The sequence below is a fragment of the Microcebus murinus genome, chromosome 5 (genome assembly GCF_040939455.1).
Source record: "Microcebus murinus isolate Inina chromosome 5, M.murinus_Inina_mat1.0, whole genome shotgun sequence".
Lineage (NCBI taxonomy): Eukaryota > Metazoa > Chordata > Mammalia > Primates > Cheirogaleidae > Microcebus > Microcebus murinus.
In genome coordinates this window covers 42,083,407-42,105,428 of record NC_134108.1, presented here as the reverse complement: position 1 = coordinate 42,105,428, position 22,022 = coordinate 42,083,407, and the positions used below count along the sequence as shown (strand labels likewise).

Genomic DNA, 22,022 nt, shown 5'->3' with positions numbered 1-22,022 from the left:
GGTCCAAGGGACAGTGAACTGGCCCCCTGTTTAAAAAGTTTGAGGACCCCTGGAGATGGTGACAAGCCTTATCCTGTATACTGAAGTTCTTCATCAACCTCCTGCCCAGTGGTTTACTGTCTATTGATGACCATGCCAGAGTCAGTTACATCTTATTAGAGAGCTGTTCTTTTTAATAGAAGAATGTTTTAAAAGTATTTAAAGAGAGGGTCACATGGGGCAGGAGTTGGGTGGTTTTCAAGATTAAATACAAATACACGTGTCATAAATTCAAATAGAAACGAGACAAAAATATTTTCAAAACCCTACAGCTGTAGCTAGAACATCTGGGAGTTGTAGTCTGGGAAAATCCACCAGCCTTAAGGAAAGGCAATATACATTTTGTTTTCTCATCTGTAAACCAGGGCATATATCATGAGCCTCCTAAGACATAGCACCCCATGCTTCTTAAACAATTGTGAGAAACTTGGATAATGGGCTTGGCACAGAGACATTTTAGAATAAAATGTCTAAATTGGTCCTTTATTGGTCATTCCTTATCAATCTTTTCAATGCAAATTTGTATAAATGCTTTATTAAATTAAAAATGTTTAAATAGAAAAAACATATAGGATAACAAAATCCAAATAGTAAAGAAAAGTATAAAATAGAAAGAATTAATAAAATCCCCCTCACTTCCATTCCCAGCCAGCCAAACTTAACTGGACTGACAGATCTTTTTTTAAAAAATTTTTATTTTAACTTTTTATTTTGGGATAATTGTAGATCACATGCAATTGTAAGAACCAATACAGAGGTTGGGCATGGTGGCTCACGCCTGTAATCCTAGCACTCTGGGAGGCCAAGGCTGGAGGATTGATTGAGCTCAGGAGTTCAAGACCTTGTCTCTGCTAAAAAATAGAAAGAAATTAGCTGGACAACTAAAATATATATATATATATATATATTAGCCAGACATGGTGGTGCATGCCTGTAGTCCCAGCTACTGGGGAGGCTGAGAAAGAAGGATCACTTGAGCCCAGGAGTTAGAGGTTGCTATGAGCTAGTCTGACCGCCACAACACTCTAGCCCGGGCAACAGAGCGAGACTCTGTCTCAAAAAACAAAAACCAATACAGAGAGACATCATTGCATTTTACCTAGTTTCCCCCAAGGATAATGCCTTGCAAAACTATATGTAGTATGATATCACAACCAAAATATTGATGTTGATATACAACATACAGAGCATGCATTGATAGATTTTAAAATAATGTTTGTCTTCTTTCTTGCCAGTGATTCTTTATTAGAGAGTTAGGCTACCTGAGTGTCAGGATGAGGTCATGGGAATAGTGCTTCTCTATTGTTTTTCATTTGCATGCATCTGCCTTATTCAATACATGATATTGCAGGCAGTTTCTCTCCCTAGCAGTTTTTCATTTCCCCCTTTGGCATATGTCTACCTACTCTTTTGAAGTCGTCAAAACTGTGGAAAATAATAGGGCAAAAGTTCCTGATGTAGCTAATACCCACAGAATAAACTTATTCTATTAGTGCTTGCCACAGAAAACTCCATAAATAGTTTACTTCCATAGGCAAGGGTGAAATTACAATTTCTGATGACAGTTTGCTTTTTAATAAAGTAGGACTCAGCAGTTCCTTTGCGGTTCAGGTTCTTTGGCAGAACAAAGACTAATGGGGTTTTGTTCTGATAGTTAATAGAAAAGGGAAATTTTCCCAATTAGGCACAGATCCCCAGGCAAAGTAATGATGGGAATGTTGAAGACTTGAACCTGCATGCATTCTGCCAGCATCACTGAGCGAAATAAGTTTCCTCTTGGGCTTTTGGAGTAAAGTGGTTGGAAAGAAATTTAATTACAGGATTGAATAAAAGTGACACCCTGGGATTTTCCTTTGTGGTGACATGTCATTTTTTAATTTTAATTTTTTTTGAGATAGAGTCTTGCTCTGTCGCTCAGATAGAGTGCAATGGCATCATCATAGCTCACTGCAACCTCAGACTCCTGGGCTCAAACGATCCTCCTGCCTCAACCTCCTGTATAGCTGGGACCACAGGCGTGTGCCACACCAGTAGAGCTCTTGCTCAGGCTGGTCTTAAACTCCTAAGCTCAAGCAATCCTCCCGCCTCAGCCTCTCAGAGTGCTAAGATCACAAGCATGAGCCTACTAGCCGGCCTGACATGTCACATTTTAAAAAAATTTAGAATACAATAATCACATGTAGGTTGATTTACATAATTGCTCCTCATTTTACATTTAGCTGTGTTTTCTAGAAAAAGGTTTTTTTCTTCATTAAGAATTTTATAGTGCTAAGAAAAGAGGCATTTAAATGTTTGACCAGGCAATTTCTTGGTGTCTTGGAAGGGATTCTTTATGTTTATATTTGATCACCTTTTTTCAAATACCTCTTTCATTATCTCCCTGCTCAAAAAATCCTGTGGATCCTTATTGCCTACCATATAAATTACCCAGCTGCATCTACCTAGATCTCAAGTTGCATAGCAGTTTTATCTTGTCGATCCAGGGACGTTCCTCCTGCTGTTCCTTCCCATTGCTTGATTACGGTCAACTCTATTTTCCCCACCAGCCCCGTGGCAGGGGCTACTAGGAGTCTTGTGGGAGTTTTGGATAATGGGCAGATCCTTAACCTGGGTCTTGGCTGCTGAGATGGGGTTGATTCTGGAGTTCCATACCTTTTTTTTTTTTTTTTTGGACCACTGTTACCATTCAGGCTGGATGCTTCAGGGCAAGAAGGATGTGGAACAAAGGAACACTCCATGTGAATCCAGCACTAGCTGGGGAAGAGCCTGGGAAGAAAGAGGACTGTTTTGAGCTCTTCAGATTCCCCTTGTTCCCAAGTTGAGGCTTCTCCATGTGAGGATGTGGGGTGGAGAGGCCTTCTTTTACTACCTCAGACAATTCCTGCTTCAACAGATTTCTGCTTCTGTCCCTCCAGCTGAGGACAGAAATTCCTGCTTTGTTTATGTGAAGCCATACCTACCAACCACAGGCATTCCTCAGTCTGACTGCTGCCTGTGCCCACTCTCCTCGTAGCCCATCCGGTTGTGCTTCCCATTTAGGTATTTGTGTGATTAACTTGATCACTTAAATCAACTACAGCAACTTATTGGTTAATTGATGAACTTTTTATTCATAAAAATCTTCAGATCATTTATTTCTTGTTTTGGGGAAGTGCTCATAATTCTCTGAAACAGATTTTCTCTTGCCTTCCTCCTCAGCATTTTCTTTAGATTCCTGATATAACACACAGCACCCAGAATTGTAGTTATTTGAAAGTGAGACTGTCTCACCCTTTCACTGTGATTTCTGTGAGGCAGCCTTGCTGCTTTTATGTGTCTGCAAGTGTTAATACCATGCCTGGTTGTGGAAAGCACTCAATACAGTAGATCTTGACATTTTCTAATGGTGTATCCTGAGCTTATCAGGAACCTTGCCCAGTGACTGTTAGGCGTAATCCCCAGCTAAAGGGCTTGTGTCCTCAGCATAAGCCTCAGAGTCTAGCAGGAGCATTTTATACATTATCTCATTTAATCAGCACAACAACCTTCTAAAGTGAGAAATATTTTCTCCATTGTGAATTATTAATATGGCGTTGACTTTTGGGGCAGTATGGCAAATCAGTACAGGGCTTACTGTACAGGTTTGGATGGGTGGACACATAGATGATTAGATAAAATGTGATTAAATGATGTGGGCTTTCCACTCTAATATATGAAATATTTTGATCAACATTGTTGAGAAGATTAAACTAGGAAACAGATGAAATAACTTGAAACAATAGATACTGTTTAATAATTCAATCATTTTTTAGCATTTCCTTCTCTCCAAAAAGGGAATAAAATACAGAATTTTATTGTACTAGACTCTCAGTCCTCAGTGAGAATTAATTATAAGTACTTCTTTCATCCTTTTTTCTTTATCAGGTGATGGCTGTGGGCATCTAGGGACCTATCAGTACAGTGGCACAGTGATTTCCAAGAATTATCCAGGGACTTATCCCAATCACACTGTTTGTGAAAAGACTTTGTAAAAAGAAAATCAAAATCTCAGCCCTCCCCCCCCAACTCTTCATGCAGTGGAGAAGTTAAAGGCCTCAGGTACCTGTGAAGAACTAGCTCCAGAAATCATTCCTTAAGGAGATTTCCTGCTGACCTCCCATAAACAAGGACATGCAAACTATAACTGTGACTAACACCTAAAACTAAAGCCTGTTGGATTTCACACTAAGAATGAATTACAAGTTCATCTTTATAGGTAACAGAACTGGAGACACACGGAATCAAACATTCTTCCACCTACCCAGGGACATAATTGATGCATTATTATAATCTGCATAATTGATGCTTCTTTCACTCCCTTTTGCCCTTCTAACATTGCCCCTCATTGTATGTAAAATGTAGATTTCCTGGGACTCAGGAGAAGGTAACCACTTTGTCTCATCAGCACTCACCATCTGCCTTTTCCTTCTCTCTGTATGTCTTCAAAATGCCCCACGTTCCAACTACCCCTTCGGAAAAGACGGCACAGCTTGTATGCCACTTGTGTTTTTCCCTAGGCATGTCCTCAACTTTGGCTTAATAAACCTCCATTGATAGAGGTTTTTGCCTCAGTCACTTGATCCGACAAGTATTACAGTACCAAAGGAGAAGAAACTAATGAGGTTGAGAGATTTGAATATTGAATCCCAGACCTGTGCTTCCATCTTCACTTCACCAGCCCTTTAGATTAGTACCATAAGAAAAGGTATCAAGGTTTCTGTGAGCATCAACAATTTTGGTATTTTGAAAGAAGGGCAAGTGCTATGTGAATTAACACTATAGCTTGAGAAGATTTGTAGAGAGAAACTTTGTATAAACCCTTGGAGTAACTTAGATAGCTTTGCCCATTATTACACTATATAGCAATTTTGTCTAAAACACAAGGAGTAGGTAATATTTTGGTAGGGGATGTGTTATTTATTTATTTATTTTTGAGACAGAGTCTTACTCTGTTGCCTGGGCTAGAGTGCTGTGGCATCAGCCTAGCTCACAGCAACCTCAAACTCCTGGGCTCAAGCAGTCCTCCTGCCTCAGCCTCCCAGGTGGCTGGGACTTACAGGCATGCACCACTATGCCCGGCTAATTTTTTCTATATATTTTTAGTTGGCCAATTAATTTCTTTCTATTTTCAGTAGAGATGGGGTCTCGCTCTTGCTCAGGCTGGTTTCAAACTCATGACCTTGAGCGATCCTCCTGCCTCAGCCTCCCAGAGTGCTAGGATTACAGGTGTGAGCCACCATGCACCCAGCCTGATAGGGGATGTTCTTAAGCTATTGAATTATGAGCAGAATTTCTCTCTTTTGTGCTACTTTAAAGATTTCCTTTGACAAAAACACTAACCAGATCTATGTTTTACCTTGGTTAAAATAGTTCCCTGGTCAGTTTGAACCTCCTTGAGAATGGCAGAAGGAGGAGGAGGCAGAAGTGCTTTGTCTTCGCATGGACGGAGCTTAGAGAGGGGGCATTCCTGTGTGGCTGCTGCCCAGCTCCCTTTGCAAGCTGGTGTGGCCACAGGACCTGGCATGACTGTGGAGAGAGGGCCCTAGTGCCCTTGCAGGGTCCCAAGGATCCGCAGCTATATTGCCTGGGCCAGCGGTACAGGAGATGCTGGCTGAAACTCAGCAGGGAGGGAATGCATGTTCTGAATACCTCCTGTAATCGCGGTGTAAGGTGGCTTGTACTGACTATACGTGTGGGTGAAACGGGAATAGTTTTGGTTATCAAACTTGATAATTTTCATTAATCAACTAATTGTTAAAACCCACTGCCAAGGAATTTTAAGAGTCAAAACTATCAGAACTTAGAATATGGAGTTAATGTTTTGAAAAAGAATAATGTTTTCTGGCATCAGTGTTTGTAAGCTCTGCCAAGAGTGGACATACTTGGAATTTTATTACATTAACCATTGTGAATATGCTGAAGTTGTACAGTTTTCATCATTATGCAGTTAATTTTTAATGGTTCATCCTCATGTCAATTTTGTTTTAAATGTTTATATACTTTGGGCATTTCTAGAATCTACATTCTTGGTAACAAAATGTACTGTACCCACACCAACTTTCACAGCAATCAGGCAAAATATACACTTGATCTCAGTGTTGTTAGAAGACCTAAGAAAGACAAGATGGTATTATTATTCTTTTGTTTGTCATATATTATAATTAAGGTGGTCTTCCAAATTCAAGCATCAATTAGAAGAATGTATTTATATATCTATGGCTGAGTTAAGATACTGACTCTTCTTTTCAAAATATCCTTGAAACAACCAGAAAACAAAAGTTGACAAAGTTAAGTATAACAACTTTACTTTAGAAAATATGTTAAGTTTTTTAAGGAAAGAAATAAGTGTTGAAAGGTATTTTTAAACATGAATTTCACTCTTAAACTTATATGATTTTTTGGATAAATTATATATATACTGACTTTTGAGATCATGTGTGTCAAACCTGGCAGAAAAAATCTTTAAGAAGTATCATACTTTGCTTAGTACATACGGTTTTTTCACTATAACTAAGGGAATTCTGGGTTTTTATTTATGGGACCAAAGTAACTGAGACTCTATTCAAAAGAAATGCTAATGTCTGTTTCCTAGTGTAGAATCCAATAAAAGGTCATGAAGCGTTTAGTTGTCATGACTCCTCAGTCTTTCCTTATCTTTCGAGAGTACTAAACAGTTATTTTGTAGAATGTCTGTCAACTTGGGTTGGTTTGATGTTCCCTGGTGATTAAATTCAGATTATGCATTTTTGGCAAACAACACGCACTTTTTAAAGTCATCTTTAAAAGGCTTGCTTATAACAATTTCCAACATTAGAAATTCTGAGGTCATATATTCCCCCAGGACTCAGAACTAAATCTGCATTAAATTTCTTTGCTTTTCACTGTTTTGTTGGGTGGATTCCTTTGCATTCAAAACTGCATTGATGTACTCTTAATATCTGCCAGTAAAAAAAAAAAAAAAAAAAAAAAAAAAAAAAAAACTGCATTGATGTTAGGTTATTTCAAACTGAAGTGTCTTCCCTGAACAGTTCTTTGTTGTTCAAAAAGGTCAATGTAATATGAGACCCGGAAAGGGCATAAATATAAGGTGTCACTTTCTTTTTAGAAGATAATTTTGGAGACATTTGAGCACATTAGATAATAGAAAATTGATCAAGGTAGCCCAAGCTGTCTAGGATTGAACACAATTACTATTATACTTGGAATTTGAAGAGTCAAAGAAGTTTATTAAATAATATCTCTTTAAATTTTAAATTCTTATATAAGACATTTAAGATTAAAGCTTTGGTCTTGATTCCGAATCCCTACCCCCTTTTATATTTATGATGTGAAATAATGGGATGTTAGTTATAGAAACATTAAAATAGCTTAAACTTTGAGGAAAAATAGGTGCTGATTCAAGCATTATGTCACACTAATATACCCAAATTTAAAATATGAAATATTTAACATTGTTTTATTTACAATGTTTTTTTTTGTTTTGTTTTGTTTTTGAGACAGAGTCTCACTTTGTTGCCCAGGCTAGTGTGAGTGCCATGGTGTCAGCCTAGCTCACAGCAACCTCAAACTCCTGGGCTCAAGCAATCCTCCTGCCTCAGCCTCCCAAGTAGCTGGGACTACAGGCATGTGCCACCATGCCCGGCTAATTTTTTCTATATACGTATTAGTTGGCCAATTAATTTCTTTCTCTTATAGTAGAGACGGGGTCTCGCTCTTGCTCAGGCTGGTTTCGAACTCCTGACCTCTAGCAATATGCCCGCCTCGTTCTCCCAGAGTGCTAGGATTACAATGTTTTATTTACCCAAAGAGGGGAAGCTGGAATTCATACTGAAGATCAATACTCTTAACTTTAAGACTCTTTAGTGACTGAGTAATCATTTGTGCCTTCTAGCTAAATTCCATTTCCAGTCTTATTGACCAGAAAGGACCTAGAGATTTTTTTTTTTTTTTTTTGAGACAGAGTCTCACTTGTTGCCCAGGCTAGAGTGAGTGCCGTGGCGTCAGCCTAGCTCACAGCAACCTCAAACTCCTGGGCTCAAGCGATCCTCCTGCCTCAGCCTCCCGAGTAGCTGGGACTACAGGCATGCGCCACCATGCCCGGCTAATTTTTTCTATATATATTAGTTGGCCAATTAATTTCTTTCTATTTATAGTAGAGACGAGGTCTCGCTCTTGCTCAGGCTGGTTTCGTACTCCTGACCTTGAGCAATCCGCCCGTCTCGGCCTCCCAGAAAGCTAGGATTATAGGCCGGGCGCTGTGGCTCACGCCTGTAATCCTAGCTCTTGGGAGGCCGAGGCGGGCGGATTGCTCAAGGTCAGGAGTTCAAAACCAGCCTGAGCAAGAGCAAGACCCCGTCTCTACTATAAACAGAAAGAAATTAATTGGCCAACTGATATATATATAAAAAATTAGCCGGGCATAGTGGCACATGCCTGTAGTCCCAGCTACTCGGGAGGCTGAGGCAGAAGGATCACTCGAGCCCAGGAGTTTGAGGTTGCTGTGAGCTAGGCTGACGCCATGGCACTCACTCTAGCCTGGACAACAAAGTGAGACTCTGTCTCAAAAAAAAAAAAAAAAAAAAGTTAGGATTACAGGCGTGAGCCACCACGCCCGGCCTAGAGATTTTTTAAATTCACTCAGAAGTTTGTTTCAACCATCACCACTTGTGGGGACCCCAGAGGAACTGTCATTTCTGTTTTCCCCATCTTGCAAGAAGGTTTGGGCTGGGCGTGGTGACTCAAGCCTGTAATCCTAGTACTCTGGGAGGCCGAGGCGGGAGGATCGTTTGAGCTCAGGAGTTCGAGACCAGCCTGACCAAGAGCGAGACCCCGTCTCTACTAAAAAAGATAGAAATTAGCTGGACAACTGAAAAATATATATATAACAAAAAAAATTAGCCAGGCATGGTGTAGTCCCAGCTACTCGGGAGGCTGAGGCAGGAGGATCGCTTGAACCCAGGAGTTTGAGGTTGCTGGGAGCTAGGCTAATGCCACGGCACTCTAGCCTGGGTAATAAAAAAAGAAAACAAGATTTGATCCTGGTTTTCCCCTGAAAGTTGAGCTTCCTTCAGTGATTGGAGTTTGGGGTTATTCATGGTGAAGTCTTGGCAGGAAGCAGATAGTGGCCCCTCAAGATCTCAGAGGTCATCTTTGAGAAAAGAAACGGAAACTTCTCTAGGCCTCCTCACCAGGGTATCCTGAGAATAAAATGGGGTTCTGAGAAATCACTCACAGAGTACTGGCAAAATTTAAAGTTTAAAAAACGCTTCTTAGTCAAAATGCTCAGATGAGGCATGGTGGCCAGTGATAGAAAGAAACCGGTCTACTGTAGGATCCTAATTGTAGTCGGTTAAATTGGTGTGTTCTGCTAAATGATTTGTGCTGTAGGAAAACCAGGAAGTTCAAGAATTGTTCTCCTATATTTCCTGTACCTCCACCCCCAATATTTTTTTTTTGACCATTGTCGGTGACTTACAAGGACAATGATGTGAAGTCAGCTGTTAATGTTTATGTTACAGTAGGAACAAAAGAAATAGGAAAAGTAGGAAATAATACTAAGTGTTTGACTCATAATCACAGCAGATTTCTGTGATCATTTTTTAGAATGATACATGTCCAACATACTGCAATAAGATCTAATCATTATGTCTTGCATATCGAGTTATTTTAAGCCCAAAGAGGGAAAGGCACAAGGTAAACAGTCTCTATTTTATATATAAATGGTTTATGTCTCTCAGATATATTATAGAGTAGAATACAACATTCTTTGACTTTTAAAGATAAAACAAAAACCTTCAAAAAAAATTTTCCAGCTTGTAGAGAGTTGTTTTGGGCCACATATACCCTAGAAGTGCATTTTCCTCTGTGATTGGGGCTACTTTGGTGGAAATTGTTGAGAAGAACTGGCTTTTTGTTTGCTTGTGTTGCTTTGCCCTTTATGCCAAGATAGACTTGAGAAAGAATCTAAAGTGTATAAAAGGTTTTATCACCCAGAATGTCTTACTCTAGGTTTTTCATTAACATAACCATAGCCTCTAGGAGAAAAAGCTATTGGCCTCCTCCTCTTTTCCCCAAATACCAGTACTTCCAGGAGACACACTGTGATTCACTTTCAGTAATTGTCATCTTTTGTTGGGAGGGAAGTAATGGCTTAGGTGGGTTGGCGCTCTGGTGTTGAGGCACTTCTTGACTTGGGTCCGTAGCCCCAAGGAAAGCCGCACCTTTGTCTAGGAATCTGCCTGATTCATCTGTCATCTGTCACTGACTTTTGTCTGGGAACCAGAGACCAAACTCTCCAGGGATACCACTTACATTCTTACGTGACTTAGGTTTTAATAGCACAATCCAGGAATATCCCTTTTTAATGCTAATTTCCCTCCTTTTGAAAGAAAATGGCCCTGAAAATTCTGTAATTTTGCACAATGACCCTACTGCAATTAGCACGCAAAGACAAAACCTGCCATTTGACTGCACTGGAAAAACAAATGGAAAAAGGACACAAATCTAATGGCGTTTGCAGCTTCAGCATTTCTGAAGATTGTTTTAGCAGCATGCCTCTGAGCACAAATCCGCGCTGCCACTCCCGTGCCACTTTCCTGGCAGCTGATGGTGTGCCCTGTGGCTGGCTCTGCCTGTGGCACTCCCAGCGAGGGTCACTTGGATCAGTCAGGCATGTTCTTATCTGTGCTAAGAAAGTAAATGAGTGTTTTAGAAGATGTTCCATAAGGTTAATGAGGGTTTTTAGGAGGTTTTTTGTTATTGTTCCTTTTGATTCATGACAAACCTCTCAGGAGTTAGGTTTTTATTTGATCTCTTGGTGTTTTTTACCACTGACAGCATGGTTATGGAGGGGAAGGTTTCTTTGTGTTTTTTTTAATGGCATGTGTACAATTTTTTAAAACATCCCTTTGACAGAATAATAACTTGGTGTCAACAGTTTCAAGATCAAAAGCATATACACATTTGAAATGACTTGGAACAGTTTTTAATCAAACTGTTATTGCCTTGGAATACCCAGAGTCTTGGGCAAAAACAGTCCATGGAAAAATGGATAAGCACTATAAATTACATGGTGTAAAGTCCTATGGATGAATGTTGGGTACAGTTTAAGGATCTTCACAGGACCTGGACATGTCTTATTTTAAAGGATACAGAAAGAATGGAGTTTCCTCTGATTCTAAATCCTTTAAAGTGAGAAGAAACTCAGCATTTTAAACCTGTAAGACACATTGTACTTTGTTGAAATCAGAGTTAATTTAATAGATTAGAAAAGAAGATCTACAGTGGGGACATAGAGGTATCACTTATAGGAGATGTGACTTTGAGGTCTAGTAAAAAGAAAAGCAGCAACAATCTCAAGGAACTGTAGTTCAAATGAGTCAAATTCAAGGCCATTACAAAACTGATAATTAAACACTTGATTTGATATCAGAATGGAAGTAAATTAGCTGAGTATTTCTAGATGAAATGCGGTACTTTTATTTTTTGCTTTCATTTTATGCCTATATCTGAAATGTTTTACTGCCCTTTTTCTTAGGTTGTAGCAGATCCTTGAGCTTGGAACCTGACAGGCAAATCAGAGCTTCTTCCTCTTGGCAATGGGTCAATGCGAGTGGAGAACAAATTCACTGGTCTCCTGGCCAAGCCCGACTGCAGGACCAAGGCCCGTCATGGGCTTCAGGAGACAGCAGCAACAAACACAGACAACGGGAGTGGCTGGAGATAGATTTGGGGGAGAAAAAGAAAATAACAGGTACAGAAAATAACGCAAGTGCAGGTGCAGTTTTATGACTGCAAGATGACTTGCAGTTAGAATTATGCTTTCTGTTTATATAGATGCTCCTCTCTCTACACTCCAGGTACTTGAAATCTTTTTAAAATGTAACAAATTCTTCACATTGTCTCTGTGAAAAGAACCTATGTGCAGGTTGTAAATATGGGTGTATAGATTAGAGATGATACCTCTATCATCTCTAGGATTCAGGAGTGAACCCTTATTGTTACGGTGTATTATCAGTGTGAAAACACTCATCTGTGAACAGGTTTCTCAATGCAACTACTGAGAGATGATTTCAGAATTCAAGTGGGGGTGGGGGTGGGGAGAAATGTGAAATTATAATACATGTTATATATAAAATTTTTTTTTTTTTTTTTTTTTTTTGAGACAGAGTCTCGCTTTGTTGCCTAGGCTAGAGTGAGTGCCGTGGCGTCAGCCTAGCTCACAGCAACCTCACACTCCTGGGCTCAAGCGATCCTTCTGTCTCAGCCTCCCAAGTAGCTGGGACTACAGGCATGCACCACCATGCCCGGCTGATTTTTTCTATATATATTAGTTGGCCAATTAGTTTCTTTCTATTTATAGTAGAGACGGGGTCTCGCTCTTGCTCAGGCTGGTTTCGAACTCCCGACCTCGAGCAATCCGCCCGCCTCGGCCTCCCAGAGAGCTAGAATTACAGGCGTGAGCCACCGCGCCCGGCCTATATAAAATATTTTTAAGACTAACCTATGAATAATATTTTCTTACAAGGAATTAAGACTGCAGGATCCACACAGTCAAATTTCAACTTTTATGTTAAGAGTTTTGTGATAAACTTCAAAAATAACAACTCCAAGTGGAGGACCTATAAAGGAATTGTGAATAAGGAAGAAAAGGTAAGAGAAACTCTGGAGGGAAGGGAACTGAGTAGGATATTCAGACCTCTCTATATTTTCATCAGTGTGTTTACATTAAATATGTCATTAATAAAAGATAACGATGTTGCTTCCTTGAGCATACAAATGTAAGAACTATATCAATAAAAACCTTATGTGATCTTTGTGATTTAATTCTTTTCTCATTCAGGAATGAGATACTTGTCATTTTCTTGGAAAGGGAAAGTTGATAACTAACTTGCAATGATTGTTTCCGTATAAGTGTGGTGGATGTTGGGATTGGAAATTGTTTTGAGATGCTGTTAGTGGCAATGAGAATGAGGAAGGGGATGGCAAAAGCGAGAGCTGAAGACTTGTGCATTTGAGGTTGCTTGTCAGTAGCACCAGATTAATGTAGAAATATCAAGGCCAAGTTGTGTAAAAGGGCAATTGTATTAATAGCTTCTTCACCCAAATTAAAATTTAAAGCAGAAGACAGATTAGCAGTACCATCTTAGTTAGATAATTTGGCCTTTGTTTATAAAGCCTTGTATCTGCAATATCCAGCGTGTCCGCAAAAACGCGACAGATAGATCATTGCTTTGGTTTCATATAACCCGGTGTGAGTGGGATGATAAAGACCTAAAAATTAATTAATAGAACCTTCAGGTGAAAGTAACTTCTTTCTATAGGTGTTTCAGGGTAACTCCAACTTTCGGGACCCAGTGCAGAACGATTTCGTCCCTCCCATTGTGGCCAGATATGTGCGGGTTGTCCCCAAGACGTGGCACCAGAGGATAGCCTTGAAAGTGGAGCTTATTGGTTGCCAAATTACACAAGGTAGGGCTCAGGGCGAGCCAGTGAGTTATTGAAGTCTGATCATCTCCTTCTGCGTATCATTGTTACTAATGTGGTTTTTTCCAACACCCCTTCTCTCTCAGGTAATGATTCATTGGTGTGGCCCAAAACAAGTCTAAACACTGGTGTTTCAACTGAGAAAGAAGATGAGACAATCACAAAGCCCATCCCCTCAGAAGAAACGCACAGAGGTAGAGCAGTATTGTTTTGTGGTTTCGTAAGAAGCATGACTAACATCTCACCTGATATCACAGTAACTTTCAACAAAATTTATTTTTCTCTGTCATGTAAATGCTAGAGGCAGATGGTCCAGAGGTATTTTGCATTGATGTACAATGACATATGTCCACAGCTATTCATTGCAATATTGTAAGTAGAAAAAGTTTAGAAACAAACTTATATGCCCTTCAAACACTGGGCAAATATTTTATGGAAAAATAAAATATTAGCACATTCATGTAATGGCTACTCCGCAGCCATAAAAAAAAAAGTATTAGTAATATAGAAAGCTTTCTGAGATATATCAACAACTAAAAAAAAAAAAAAGCAAACTAAAGAACAGTCTATGTAGCACTCTACTATGTATAAAAAGGAGGAATAAGGAATGAATATTCATTCCAGTATCTCTAGAAGAATGTGAAGAAACATAATTTGGCTTTCTACGGAGGAAGAACAGAGGTAGGAGGGAGACATTCCATTACATACCTTTTCTTTTTTTGAGATGGAGTCTTGATCTATTGTCCCGCCTAGAGTGCCGTACTGTCAGCCTAGCTCACAGCAACCTCAAACTCCTGGGCTGAGCCATCCTCCTGCCTCAGCCTCCCAAGTAGTTAGGACTACAGGTCTGTGCCAGTATGCCCGGCTAATTTTTTCTATTTTTAGTAGAGACAGGGTCTTGCTCTTGCTGAGCCTGGTCTCAAACTCCAGACGTCAAGCAATCCTCCCACCTTGGCCTCCCAGAGTGCTAGGATTACAGGCATGAGCCACCATGCCTGGCCCATTCCATACCTTTTTATACTTTTTGAATTTTAAACATGGTGAGTGTATAATCTATTTAAGTAGTGAACATTAAAAGTGCATTTATTTTTTTCACAATATAAAATACTTTACATATTAATTTTATAAAATTTGGAAAGATTAGAAAAATATAAATAAGGAAGAAAAGCAGCCATAAATCAGCATCCATAGATGATCACCACATCCCACTATATCTAGTCAACTGTATTATATTTCTAACTTAAAGACAAAAATTTTAGCATATCAAATATTCTGTTCTGTGGCATCTATTTTTCATTTAACATTGTATTATGAGCATTTTCCAGTGTTATTAAATAGTTGACAAACAGAATTATTAATATCTTGATAGTATTATTTCATATGGCTATCTCCTTATTTAGTTGACCATTCCCCTTCTGTTGGATGTTTGTTAGATTTTTTCCCACATTTTCAGTGTTATAAATAAGCACTGCTGTTATTTACGTAAGTTTTGTTCCCATCTAAGTTCCTTTTCCTCCTCTTGGTGAACTACACTTTTCTACTTCTGTTCATCCCTTTGTTTTCTCCTGAGGCATCACAGAAAAGAAGGGTAAAGCACAAATATTTCTCCTTTAGTTTGCATAGTTTCTATAAACTTAGAGGCTGATAAAGTGGCCTATTTATTTATTTATTTATTTTAAAGTGGCCTTTTTAGAAAGAGTTGGAGGAGAAGATGGTGTGGTGTTTCATTCGGCACAGGGGAATTGCTATTTGAGGTCATGAGGCTGTATTTCCTGTCAGTCTACAGCTCCAGAGCTCTGGTGACCAGAATTTCAGGCTCCCCAGGCTGCTGTTGGGGTACAAGTCCGGACCTGCCCACCATCTGGGGAAGCTAGTTGCTTGAGCCAAAGTAGTAGCTCCACACTGTACTTCAATCATTTACCTATCTAAATAGTTTCTGTCTGGGTGGGCCCACTTTAAACCTTCCCCTTTGATTTTTGGAATCTAATATGGGCCAAGCAAAAAGCTTATGGTAAATGTTAATCCCTGAGGAACCCTGGAAACTGCCTTTGCAGGGGGAGAAAAAGTTAAATTTTATTTTTCTAAACTTTAGCCAGGATTTTGAATCCTCTCCTTTTGCTTTCTAGTATCAGTAAATGCCTAGCATGTATTTATTTCCTCATATATTTATTTCCTCATATATTAAAATAGCTAAGGACTTTTCAAATCAATATTCAGTTTTAGATGATGCAATCTGGTTGCTGGTCATCTGTGTTGTAACGTGGTGGCTTTCTCCCTTCTTTAGGAACAAAAGTTAAAGCTGTGGTGGTTCCATTGGTGCTCTTCGTTGTCATAGTGGTTGCTGGAATGGGGATCTTTGCAGCTTTTAAAAAGTATGTGACTTTACATTGTAAATTTGCAAACCATCAAAAAACCAAAAAGTCTACTCTTCAGATATTCACGTGCAGAAAAGCAGCATGATCTTTTTCAAGAGAAAATGTTAACAGAAATTTCTATTTTTTTATCTATTTTTAGAGACAGGATCTTGGAGTGCAGTGGCCAGATTACAGCTCACTGCAACCTCCAATTCCTGAACTGAAGTCATCCTCCCACCTCAGCCTCCCGAATACCTGGGACTGTAGGCATGTGCCACCACACCCAGCTAATTTTTTAAAATTTTTGTAGAGATGGGGTCTTGCTATATTGCTCAGGCTGGTCTCAAACTCCTTATCCTAAGTGATCCTTCTGCCTCAGCCTCCAAAAGTGCTGGGATTACAGGCGTGAGCCACTGCATCCAGCCATTAATGAATATCTCAAAAACAAGTTAGGTAGAAGTAGAAATGATCAAGTATTACTTTAAAAGTTATTCTTATCATTTAGAAACCTTTGATAAAGACTTAAATGATGAGCGTGGTTGAAGAAGTATCCTGGGACTGATATATTCCTTTTGAGGTATCTGTGTTTCTTCCACCCATAAAATGGAAGGAGTATTAGAATGGGGGTTGGGAGGCCCATGTTCTGGTCTCACCTGTGTCATCAAGCAACCCAGTCATTCATCTCCCCAAGCCTCAGTCTTCTCATGTATAAAATAAAGTTTACCTGGATGAGTGCTGAGTCTCTTCCAGAATCCAAAACTCCATGTTTATTGTAACAAATATTGGGTATTAGACCTAAACAAAAATTGGAAAGTATTTTTAAGTTTTCTTTTTTTATATTTTAAACAATTTTGGAACTTATATAAATGTGTATATTAGTGCAAATAGAATGAAGAATAGTTTCTGACAAAAGTGAGAAAAGGGGCCGGGCGCAGTGGCTCACGCCTGTAATCCTAGCTCTCTGGGAGGCCGAGGCGGGTGGATTGCTCAAGGTCAGGAGTTCGAAACCAGCCTGAGCAAGAGTGAGACCCCGTCTCTACTATAAATAGAAAGAAATTAATTGGCCAACTAATATATATATAGAAAAAATTAGTCGGGCATGGTGGCGCATGCCTGTAGTCCCAGCTACTCGGGAGGCTGAGGCAGGAGGATTGCTTGAGCCCAGGAGTTTGAGGTTGCTGTGAGCTAGGCTGACGCCACGGCACTCACTCTAGCCTAGGCAACAAAGCGAGACTCTGTCTCAAAAAAAAAAACAAACAAACAAAAAAAAAAAAAAAAAAAGTGAGAAAAGGTATAAAATCTCTGGTTTTTAAGCTTCAGGTAGATATTCATAAGTTAAAGCATATCTTAGTGTAATGTATTTGTGTTAAATGCTTTTAAAGACACTCACAATTTTGGACTGGAGCATATAGTAAAAAGACGAAGTGAGAGCATGTAGTCATGAGGAATTGCTCTAGGATTTTACTGACTGCATGAGCTGGTGAGAAAATAAAACAAAGTACTGATTTCTAATATATAAAATAAAGTTAGTATATATTCTTCTGGTGAAAATATTGTGACCTCTTGTATAAAGTGAGATAAATTTATATATAATTCTATATATTCAGATGATTTTCCAAGCACATGGCAGTTGTCTCATTTAATCCTTACATCAGGCGTATGAGATAAGTACTATTATGATCCTCATGTTCTACAGGGAGAAAGAGGCAGATAAATTGGCTTATAATTATTTAGTAGGACTTTTTGTCTTGATAGGAAGAAGAAGGAAGGAAATCTGTATGGATCAGCTGAAACTCAGAAAACAGGTTGGTTGAAATCTCTCCCTACACTCGTACCCTGTCTTTGAGGATGGGACAGGATTTGCTGATTGAAAGCCTAAGGAGGCTGGTGGCCCACACATACATGGTTAAAAAAACATAAACCCTATAGCCTCTCAGTTAGCAAATCTACAAGGAAGGAATTTTTATTGTATCCTGTCTCATAATTTTAATTCTGAATTTTCATGGCCACTTTACTTTTGTTCATCATCACCCTATCCCCATCATTTGTCGACATTCCTTTTTTTTTTGGCTGCTGGAGTTTTGGCCACTATACTGTCATCAAAGAGAAGTTACAAAAGCCCCACTGGGGGACCAAATGTGGTCCAGTGCTCTCAGCATCTGCAGGCCTCCACTGTATTTTCTACTCTCAGAAAATGAGGAAAGGACCAGGCAGGCTCATGTGCAGGTTTCAGAGAATCCTTAGGACACAGGATGCTCAAGCACCAAGTTAGCCATGGTTCAGAGAGAACCTGGAGGAGCAGGGCTTCCGGCAAGTCTCAGAGACCTCTTGGGGACTCTGTTGGCTCCTCTGTGTCATGGATGCCATGTGGATGCAGATCGTGGGAAATTGTGCCCAGATGGTCTCACGTTGGGAGAATTTGGCTCCTGATGGGGACACAATACCCTTTAAAGGCACAGTGGAGAGCACAGTTGTAACAGTGTTGCTGCTGTCGTTGATGACCTCAGCACACTGTTCTCAGCATACACACCTGAAGGGCTTTGGCTGCACATTTATCACTGTCAGCGGGCAAGAGAGGCCTGACCTCTGGCTCATCGAGGAACATGTCATGGAGGACATGCGTTACATTTCTGATATATTAGTTTTTTTTTTATGTTAACTTTATTCCAGACTGCTGGAAGCAGATTAAATATCCCTTTGCCAGACATCAGTCAGCTGAGTTTACCATCAGCTATGATAATGAGAAGGAGATGGCACAAAAGTTAGATCTCATCACAAGTGATATGGCTGGTAAGTGTCACATCTGTGGGACTGTGCTCTTAGGTAGGACATGCTGCTCACGGGTGGGGGGCAGACTCAGGAGAGAAATGACAAAATATTTTTGTTTAGTGTCCAATAAACCAGAAATGTGTTCAGTTTTTTCTGCATGCTGCACAGAGTTACTAACTGACACTGAGCTATTACTCAAAAGCCCCATTCAGCTGAGTCTCTTATACCTGCAGGGGATCTGATGACATCCATAGTGATGGCCCTGAAGTACTACTGGTATCTGGAAACCCTTCATCTATTTTTGTTACCAAGGTTTTGATTAAAGCACTGGGAGAGAGGGACTAGAAAAATGAATTAAATCCAGCTCCTGTCCTTGGAGAAGAGATAGGCAATGAAGGAACTCTTCCAGTATTAGGATGGCCTCAGTGTCCCCAAGAAGCCATCATCCATAGTCGAGCTTCCCAAACTGGGAGGAAAGATCTGCTTTCTTTCTGCTTTTTGTTTCTTTTAAAAAAATTTCTAAATCATCATGGACAAATATATTTATAAAATACAATATAAATTACTAGTAATGACATTTTAAAAACACTTCGGTATGCCGCTCACCGGCCAGGAAACCTTGCCCACAGGCGGCACTCATAGTCCGCACAGTAGTTTGTGCTGTGCATTGACGACGAATCCATTTTGCTCTTGTGTGATGAGGAAAGCTTTAAAGCACTGAAAGCTCGTTTTACTTTACAGGCAGCTTTACTCGTAATGTAAATCAGAATAGGTAACATATACATAAATGTTTTTATTACGTTATTTTTAAATGTTCACAATTTTATTTTGATAAATGAAAGATCAGAAAAGTCCTATCAGGGCTCTCGGCTAAAGCCGCTGTGCGCGTTGGTCTGTGGCTGTCGACTGTAGTCGACACTTGTACCAAAGTGGTTGGTTAGGAGCCACTTCCCCGGTGAAGTATTTTCTGCCATACCCCAGGGTTAAACGTAATGTCTCCCTTCTCTGGGTTTGGGTGATCCTTTGAGGCTTCCTAAAGCGGGCAGTATGATTAAATAAGGCCGCGCCTGGCCTCTGTGCCTTCCCACGGTGCGGGGGGCACCCGGGGCGCCCGTGGAGAGCCGCTCCCCACCCTCTACCTTAAGCGGAGCACCCCTCGGCACGCGCGCCTGTCCTTACCGAGTGGTCTTCTCCTCACTCTCTGGTTTCAGATTACCAGCAGCCCCTCATGATTGGCACCGGCACGGTCACGAGGAAGGGCTCCACCTTCCGGCCCATGGACACCGAGGCCGAGGCGGAGGCGCGCGGCCACTACGCCTGCCCGCTCGGGGCCGGCCGCCACGAGTACGCGCTGCCCCTGGCGCCCGCGGAGCCCGAGTACGCCACGCCCATCGTGGAGCGCCACCTGCTGCGCGCCCACACCTTCTCGGCGCGGAGCGGCTACCGCGTGCCCGGGCCCGGCCACAAGCACTCGCTGTCCTCCGGCGGCGTCTGCCCCGGAGACTACCAGATGCCGCCGAGCGCCAGGCCCGCCGACCCCGGCTACGACAAGCCCAAAGCCGGCGGCTGCCTCGCCGCGGAGAGCGGGGACTCCGACCCTCGGAAGCCACCGGTGCATCCCGGGATGAATGGTGGTTATTCAACCCCCAGAGACTGCCTCAAACCCCTCAGCCCCACGGCCATGACTGCTCTTTTGTGAACGCAATGTGAAAGAAACCTGCTGTGGTACTGAGCGTCGGGCTGTTGCAAGTCACTGGAAGAAGGGAGACTGCTGTTCCAGACAGAGACAGATTCAGCAGGATCCCGGAGACCGCCACTCACACTGTTTACAAAACTGTGCAGCTAGTTTTGTTCTGACCCTTAGGGTGAGAGTCCGTTGGTGTTTGTTGGGCTAGAAAAATGAGAATTTCAGATGGCGTTTTCATTTCTCTAACTGTGATATTAAGCTGCTTTGTTGTAAGATGTGCAATCTGTACAGAATCATATTTAACAAGATTTAAAGTAACTTAAGTTTGCTTTATCAGATTTTAGTTCTGCACGATAGGTTAAGTGGGAAAATGCAGCTGTTGCAAAAACATATAATATAGTATGTTCATTTTTTTCAGTATGTTTGTATTATCTGATACCGTGTTAGCAGCAGGTCTGTTTAAACCTAATCTTGTTACTGTGGCTCATTTCCTTTCCTTTGATAACTAGAACTAAAAGCATTTTTAACATTCTTCTCCTGGAAGAAATGAATTACTTGAAGCCTGAAAAGCACACCAGGGTGGTTGTTTGTTTAGTAATTATGATTTGTAGATTTAAAGACAAAGAAACAACACCCCAGCAGCTGCCTGTTTCCTTAGACTGCACTTCAGAAGGGGACGTGAAGTGGTCAGTCAGGGCAGCCCAGCGGCCCCGTAACCTGCAGGGGACTCCACTATGTTAGGCCTGAGGGACTGGGCTCTTCCTCCTCCCCTCTGGCCTGGAAGATGCTATGCAGCCTTCATATGCAAATCCACCTTTTCAAACTGTCTGCAAAGCTGAATGCTGAGACTTATAGGCAACCAAAGCTGCGCGCTCAACAAATTGAAATGAAGGTGGCCCAGCAATTACAGCCTGAATTGCTGTGTCAGATGTTTTTGTACCTCAGATTAAAAATTTAGCCGAGGTCAGATGACCACACTTTTCAATTGTCCTGAAAAACAAAATTGTCTGAAAAACAAAAAAATTATTTGAAATATGTTCTTACAAAAGCTACTAAGGCCAAGTCTAAAAAGAGCTCTTCTGCTGAGACGGTTGGGAGCTGAGTGATTTTGTAAGAAACAGTTTTCCCCTCCAGTATCTATAATCCTAGACTAGCCCAGACCTCAGCTGTACCTCATGTTCCGTGCTTTTTATCAGAGTTTGCTTTGTGAGTTAACTGTGAGGGATTTATCCTCTTTTACCAAAGAGGAAAGTGTCTGTGTGTGTTTTTAATAGAAAATATGGACCAAAAAATCCTTTCCCTAAAAAATGTATTATAATCCTATTTGTATGGTTTTCACTTTCTGTGAAATGTGTGTATGTTAAAATAGCGAGGGTGCTGGAAGGTCATGGCAGACTATCTTGGTTGTTGGTTAGCATGGAGGATAAACCGTTTACTTTGTGGAGTTTACGTGGTTTTCTGTGCATACTAATTGTAATAAACTATGCCAAATCAAAGTACCCCTGACTCTCATTGGTGTCATCCTTGCTGGGCTATTGAAGGCGCTGGAGGATCAGCCTCAATAAAAGGGCAGTGGTGTGGTGGAACGAACGAGTATAGGCTTGGAGTCAGGTTGGTCTTGGTTCCAGATCTGGATCTGCCACAAAATAATTGAGAAATCTTTGGCTAAT

General features: G+C 40.7%; 1 protein-coding gene and 1 long non-coding RNA gene across 2 annotated transcripts in view; one reads left to right on the top strand and one right to left on the bottom strand.

Moving 5' to 3' along the window:
• The window catches only part of DCBLD1 (discoidin, CUB and LCCL domain containing 1), a 39,264-nt gene extending 17,413 nt beyond the window's left edge, over positions 1 to 21,851 (top strand). The window contains exons 2-9 of the mRNA XM_020287181.2: positions 11,594 to 11,809; positions 12,584 to 12,708; positions 13,380 to 13,527; positions 13,629 to 13,736; positions 15,827 to 15,914; positions 17,652 to 17,701; positions 18,567 to 18,686; positions 19,877 to 21,851. Of these exons, the coding sequence (XP_020142770.2) occupies positions 11,594 to 11,809; positions 12,584 to 12,708; positions 13,380 to 13,527; positions 13,629 to 13,736; positions 15,827 to 15,914; positions 17,652 to 17,701; positions 18,567 to 18,686; positions 19,877 to 20,364 (1,343 nt within the window). The 3' untranslated portion in view covers positions 20,365 to 21,851. The remainder of the gene's footprint in view (positions 1 to 11,593; positions 11,810 to 12,583; positions 12,709 to 13,379; positions 13,528 to 13,628; positions 13,737 to 15,826; positions 15,915 to 17,651; positions 17,702 to 18,566; positions 18,687 to 19,876) is intronic.
• LOC105865354 (uncharacterized) lies at positions 11,689 to 19,931 on the bottom strand. The gene is made up of 3 exons (XR_001151480.3): positions 19,845 to 19,931; positions 16,621 to 16,691; positions 11,689 to 11,772 (listed from the first exon to the last, which is right to left on the bottom strand). It is a non-coding gene; the product is annotated as an uncharacterized LOC105865354 (long non-coding RNA).
• Positions 21,852 to 22,022: the final 171 nt, after the last annotated feature.